Below are 6,629 nucleotides of genomic sequence, written 5' to 3'. Positions count from 1 at the left end.
TTGCCTTAATGAGCTGCCTCATACACACACACACACACACACACACACACACACACACACACACACACACACACACACACACACACACACACACACACACACACACACACACACACACACACACACACACACACACACACACACGCCTCTCCTCTCCAAACAAAGGCAGCTAAAGGGGATAATTACACAGCTGAGTGGCTGATGATTGCTAAACACCAGAGTGTATGTCTCTGTTTTCAAGGTATACTACTGTGCAATTCAGCATTAATACCTTATGAATAGTAATACAGTATATATGTAAATTATATAAATATTATTAAATTATAACAAATCAAAAGACGTATATATATATTTATAAATCTTTTAATTTTATTTAGTCTTTTATTGGACATTTTTACTTTAACTCATTCTTATATAAATATCTTTATTCTATTTTATTTGAACTTTTATCAGACATTTAATTCATTTTCTTACGTTTATGTTATTGCTTTTGATCTATTGTTTTTTATTATCATTATTTATTCATTTTAACAAACGCCAAGTTCCCCCGTTATTTATTGTGTATTCCTTTTTGTGTGACAGTGATACTATCTCCACACACACACACACACACACACACACACACACACACACACACACACACACACACACACACACACACACACACACACACACACACACACACAAGGCTCGTCACTGTCATCAAACACAATAGTCTACAGCAGTTTATTACGCAACATGCTGCAACATCACTGCAACACAGGCCTCATGAGGGATTTCAGAGTCACCTGAGTATTCAGCCTCAGTTTTAGCCCATTACAGTGAACTCATGCTGCAGTGAACTCACTCATGAAAAAGGACTCAGGTCTGTCTTTGTTGCTGATTACAATTAAGCCGATTTACACCGAAAAGTCTATTTCAGTGGGATAAAGCTTCCACCAAAACCTTTTAAAACATTCGGTGGTTTGTGGAGAACAGCAACAAAAAAGAGATTTGTTTTGACAGTATTATAAACATCAGTGATTTCAGGAGTAATCTGCATAAGATTGTGTTGGGAAAATACTGAATGTCCTCTTCCAATATGTTTTAGGGTTAGGTCAGTGGTTTATGTTATTTAATTCTTATTTTTGCCTGATTTTACTGATTTATTATCAAAAAATTAATTATTTTAACATTTATTTTTATTATTCTAAATGACTTAGGGGGGTCCAATCTGAAGCTAATCCCCCCCGGGATTGACGCCCCTGGTGGAACAGCCGGCTGCCTTAGTGTGAGATTTATTAAAGGCACATCTTGTATGTCGTAATTGCAAAGTGCACAACGAGACTAAATGGGTGGATGCAAGAAAAGAAGTGAAGTTATAGTTTAGTTTGGCATCTGATTTAGGGGATTAAACAATACACTCGTTGTATTTGTTATCTGGTGGTTACTTAATTGGCCGCCACGAGGGCACTTTTAATCGTGTTGCTGCGTGCTGCGGCACCACGCACCCGCCGTGGCCTGTCTGACTGAGTGACTGACTGTCTGTCTGTCTGTCTGTCTGTCTGTCTGTCTGCTCTGCGCGCTGCGCGTTCACGTTGAGAGCAGGGAAGGGAGGGGCTGCAGCCAGTGCACATACGGGAGTGCCGCGGGGCACGTTGGGGCATTGTTGTATATATTAGAAACTTTTAATCCAGAATTGATCGATGTTACCATGAGCCACATACAGTACACTGTAAAAAAAAAAAAATCAACTTTCAAAAGGGCACATTGCTGTCCAGAGGGCAAAACGGGCAGGTGCTCAAGCACTACCTAGAGTCTATGTGTGCACGTCCCTGCCCCAAGGAACTGGTGTAAAAGGTAAAAAGCCTCAGGTTACCTTGACCTCTGGGAACTGGCTGGTGTAGTTCTCCATGGTGCGGACGATCTGGTCACTGAGCTTCTCTTCGTAGTCGTTCCACAGCAAGTCTTCACTCTAAGGGACACAGTTGGGATCAAATCACATCAATTTGACTGCAACTAGGGTCAACAAATACATGACATCTTAGAATATGAATATGCTGCACTATGTGTTTGAAGAATTAAGGGGAGATGCTACAGGTGAATGTGGTTGAAATTTGTATTTAAAAAAATCCTAAATATGAGGATGTTCTAGGTTGATTACTTACATTAGGGGTTCTTTTTGTATTGGAAGTGTTTTAAATGTTATGTTCTTATATGCAAATGAGGCAATCTCTTACTAAATACTTGCTGATTTGCATACATTGCAACAACAACAACAGAAATGTTAACCTTGGACGATGTCAGGTTAGAAATTCTTGTTTCCCTTTTGTTGACCTATAAGAGGCAACCTTTGTTTATACCGCTGCTTCACCCCAAATTATAAAACCACAAAAAACTATTGAAAGTCATAAAAGTAAATAAAACGTTTTTGTATGTAAGGGCTGCTGAAATGGAGAAGTATGGCTTGGAGAGAGAAACTCCACTTTCCACTTAAATGTGTACTTGCATATGAACCTGCTGGTGAATTGGGTTAGAGTTAGGGTTGGGAATTAGGGGGTTTTAACGGAAACTGAAAATCTTTAAAAACTGCTTGGTGAAACCACTTTTTCAGAATGCAAGACCCACCTGCTAAAGTAAAACCCTTTTTATCCAATGACCTGGCCTTCTGGAGCAACCCTCATGTTACTGTTCAAACAAACACATCATACCTAGAGGTGGGAAGTAGTGGAGTACAAATACTTCCTACTTACATGTTGAACACAAATACCTGTACTTTCTACTTCTTACATGTTGAACACAAATACCTGTACTTTCTACTTCTTACATGTTGAACTCAAATACCTGTACTTTCTACTTCTTACATGTTGAACACAAATACCTATAATTTCTACTTCTTACATGTTGAACACAAATACCTGTACTTTCTACTTCTTACATGTTGAACCAAATACCTGTACTTTCTACTTCTTACATGTTGAACACAAATACCTGTACTTTCTACTTCTTACATGTTGAACACAAATACCTGTACTTTCTACTTCTTACATGTTGAACACAAATACCTGTACTTTCTACTTCTCTCATTTTCCAAACAGGCTGGTTCCTTTAGTTTGAATGTGTGTTTGGTGGCGTGATCATTATTATTTAGAGTCATTGCGTGCCTATTGATTTGAACACGATCCGTGTATCCATCATTTCCTGGTCTTCTCTAAAGAAGAGGGACCAATGAAAACGTTGTCATGTTGCCGTTGGTCACCATGGAAACATTCATTAGCTAACAATGACATTATTGTTCTATTAATATAAAGGGAGGTCAGGTACTCTTTAAAACAGCTGCTAGTTATGGGTACTTTTTACTGAAGTACATTTCAAAGCCTCTTTACTTTGACTTGAGTAAAGAAGTTTAGTCAGTACTTCTACTTTTACCAAAGTATTTTTAAACACGAGTATCTGTACTTCTACTTGAGTAAAGGATGTGTGTACTTTTGCCATCTCTGATCATACCTCTGTGATGACAGCGAAGTCCTCCACTCCGTTCCACTCCGGCTCGTAGACCTCCCGCAGCGTCTGGGACAAACGCTTGGACGTGTCATGCATGGCTGTGGAGAGGAAGAGGGAATTGTGGGACAAAATAAAGAAATGTAATCAAGACTCCATACAGTAAGGACCTTATCAGCCAGAATCAGCTGTGCAATGCATTGTGAGGCTATTGTGTTTATGGTTTGTGGCTCTGCTGCTACACCCACACTGAGAAGTTCAGAAAAACACTGGTTTCCTGACGATGCAGGAGCAAGAGCTGACATCCAAAGAAACACCGCGGTTTCTTCCACATGAACCACAAAGCTGCATCTGCCATTTTCCCTGCAGGACTTTTATTTGTCCTTTTCGAACATGGCAACGCACACAGAATTGCGAAAGTTGACACAGCGTCCAAGAATAGTGAATCAAAGGGGAAGTGGATTTTTCTAACTCCTTTGGCAATGTGATGTGTTCTGTGAATGCTTTCATTACCTTTCACTGCAGCATGGTAGGCTTTGACATCTTTAAACAGCCTGTTGCCATCACCCTACAAAGCAGAAAAACAAATGAGTCAAACAACTTGGTGACACCTAGTAACGGTATCTGTTCAGCAGATCCGAGTCATTTATGCGTGGTCATTTCCTTCACCCTCGTGTTGAAATCAGTGTGTTTTCGGGGACTTTCTGTACAGGAATGCTTTTTCTAGCCCCCCAAGCTGCATTTGATGTGCAATATATGGTTGTTTTACCACAGTGTGGAGTTTAAATTAAATATCAAATCACAACTTTTAAATGTGGCAATAGCGGTGGTGAAGTGAAAGCAGCGTGTCTTGTGAGCATGCAGACTTCCTTCCTGTAGTCAGTTTCGCTCCAAGTAGTGTTGCATTCAACACTGAATGAGCGTTGAGAAACCTAAAAGTGAACCTTTGGTCGAACTGAAGTAAAAGTGGTAACAGGAGGATCAAGAATGCTAAAACAGTGGCACAAGTAGAAATGAGACATTAAGTGATTTGCTTTTCCTGTCATCACCATTGGTCAGTAAGATGAGATGGATCTTTATTAATCCCTGTGGGGAAATCATAGTAATAGAGTGGTGCAGTGATGAAGTATTGCTGTAGGGCGACCTGGATATTAGCATCAAAAAATGCTTCCTCAACGTAAAGCTAGGGGATTTTCCTTTTGAATATTTGGAAAATTGCAGAACATAAAAGGTCTTTGTCAAACACACATTTATTCATAAGCATCACACGTTTCATTTTTTATTCAGCAGGATAATCTCCACAAACTAGCACAAAGATAACGAGGCAAACAAACTACACCATGGTTTGAATGGCTTCACGTCTCCACCGCTAAGCTAAAGGCGGCTAAGGACAGCTTGATGACGTTTAGTTGTTTATTTAGTAACAGTGGTTTTCATGACATTCAAAAGTGGGGTATCTCGTGACATATGTTACGATGTAGGCCATCTCGTGAACTTGTGTTTACCTCAGACCTTGTTTGATTCATGTAACCAAAAACACATTCAAAATTGTTTTGACTTTAACACAAGAGAGCCAGAAATGTTAACATGCTAACTCCTTTCCAGGTTTAAGGACTCAGGCCTGCACCACTCTATAACCATGACAAGTTTAAGCAAACAAGCTTATGGCCATTAGGAGAAATGACAAGCTGTATATATGCAGGAAAACAACAAGTGTTTCCTGTTGTCAAGGTTGAGCTGATTTTGTGAACTGGCAGCAAAAACAAAACACTTTTTTTAACGGGAATGTTTGGTAAGGGGGATCTAATGAGCTGTTGGAATAAAGCAAGCAATGTATAGACCTATATGTGAGTCCAGTGGTGAGAGAGAGACCTGTTGCTTGTGTTAAAAAGTTACCTGTTGTTTGTTGAGGCTCTGAACGCACACCTCGAACTGTTCGTCCTTGGTCTCCATGGTTTTGCCCAGTTTTTGAAGGACCTGAGAGAGGACGGCACGGTGAGTTTCACATCACATAAAATTCATGATTACTAGAGGGAGACTTATTAAAGAGGAACTCCAACAGCTTTACACATCAATGTTGTTTTACAGGGGCATATGGGGAAAGAATGAGTTGCACATGATCTGATAAATGTCATCAAGTGATCTCATATTGGGGTTCAAGAGAGCGTGTTTTCTTTGCCTGGAAAACAGATTTGGAAAGTATGAGGATTTCGCAACTTACACATTTTGACCCTCGACAGCCAATTGTAGTACTCCTTCAGAAAAGGGAAGACGCACCACATACCTTAGCAACATGTATTGCCAACAGCAACAATGACCCAAATAACCACTTTTGCTGAGTGTCCTCCTGGCCCTATCCTTGGGTCTGTAAAGTATTGACTTTGGAATATGTTTCTGCAAGCGTCAACAATAAGTGTGTCCTCCATTACAGACTCTTGGCAACGTCAGAGGGAGTGTAACAGTAATTATTCTTCAAAGCAAACACATTTCCACTCATGCGGATGAATAATCGGATGCATTTTTGTCACAAGGCTCAAATGTGTTTTTTTACGTCTCTGCATTGACTTTGTATTGAAGCTGTGCCTTCCGAATTAAATCCGGCGCTGAACACAACTTAACAGCAGTAGTCTGCTCTTCGTCTAGGACAACCCACCCAAATCTCTGGCCAAACGCTCTGCAGTCCAATTGCATTGTGGGTAATAATGCCTAGACTTCTCATCAGCATTCAACACAACACAAGCAGACATCTTGGTGTCAAAAATGGCCAAAATGGAAGTAAATCCATACCCGATTTACTGGTATGCTGCTTTCCTCACTAGTAGAGAGCAACTTGTGAAGGTTAACAAAACCCTGTCATCTGCCATCACAACCAATGTAGCGGCCCCCCAGGGCTGTGTGAGTTCAGCTGTGCTCTTTACTCTCTACACTGATGATTGTCGTACCAACACACCAAATCAAGTCATCATTAAGTACTCTGATGAAACTGCAATAATATCTCTGCTCAGTAACACAGACGACCCTGAGCTGCACCAACAGGCAGTCCATCAGGTGGTGGAGTGGACTGATAACAAATGCTCTTGAGATCAACACCAAGAAAACTGAGGAAATCCTTTTTGGCTCGCCCTCTGACTCCCATAAAGTCCCCATTG

At 40.4% G+C, this 6,629-nt stretch overlaps 1 protein-coding gene across 1 annotated transcript; it reads right to left on the bottom strand.

The window, feature by feature from the left end:
* Window positions 1-1,831: 1,831 nt before the first annotated feature.
* LOC104948316 (bridging integrator 2-like) lies at window positions 1,832-5,475 on the bottom strand (the record flags this gene model as incomplete). Its single annotated transcript, XM_010774511.1, has 4 exons — window positions 1,832-1,954; window positions 3,487-3,581; window positions 3,994-4,048; window positions 5,377-5,475. Coding segments are annotated over 4 exons (354 nt in total), but the record flags the coding sequence as incomplete, so codon positions are not given.
* Window positions 5,476-6,629: the final 1,154 nt, after the last annotated feature.

The sequence above is a fragment of the Notothenia coriiceps genome, unplaced genomic scaffold (assembly GCF_000735185.1).
Source record: "Notothenia coriiceps isolate Sejong01 unplaced genomic scaffold, NC01 NC01_scaffold00014113, whole genome shotgun sequence".
NCBI lineage: Eukaryota > Metazoa > Chordata > Actinopteri > Perciformes > Nototheniidae > Notothenia > Notothenia coriiceps.
Note: the sequence above shows the minus strand (reverse complement) of the source record. Positions and strands in the feature narration are given on the sequence as shown.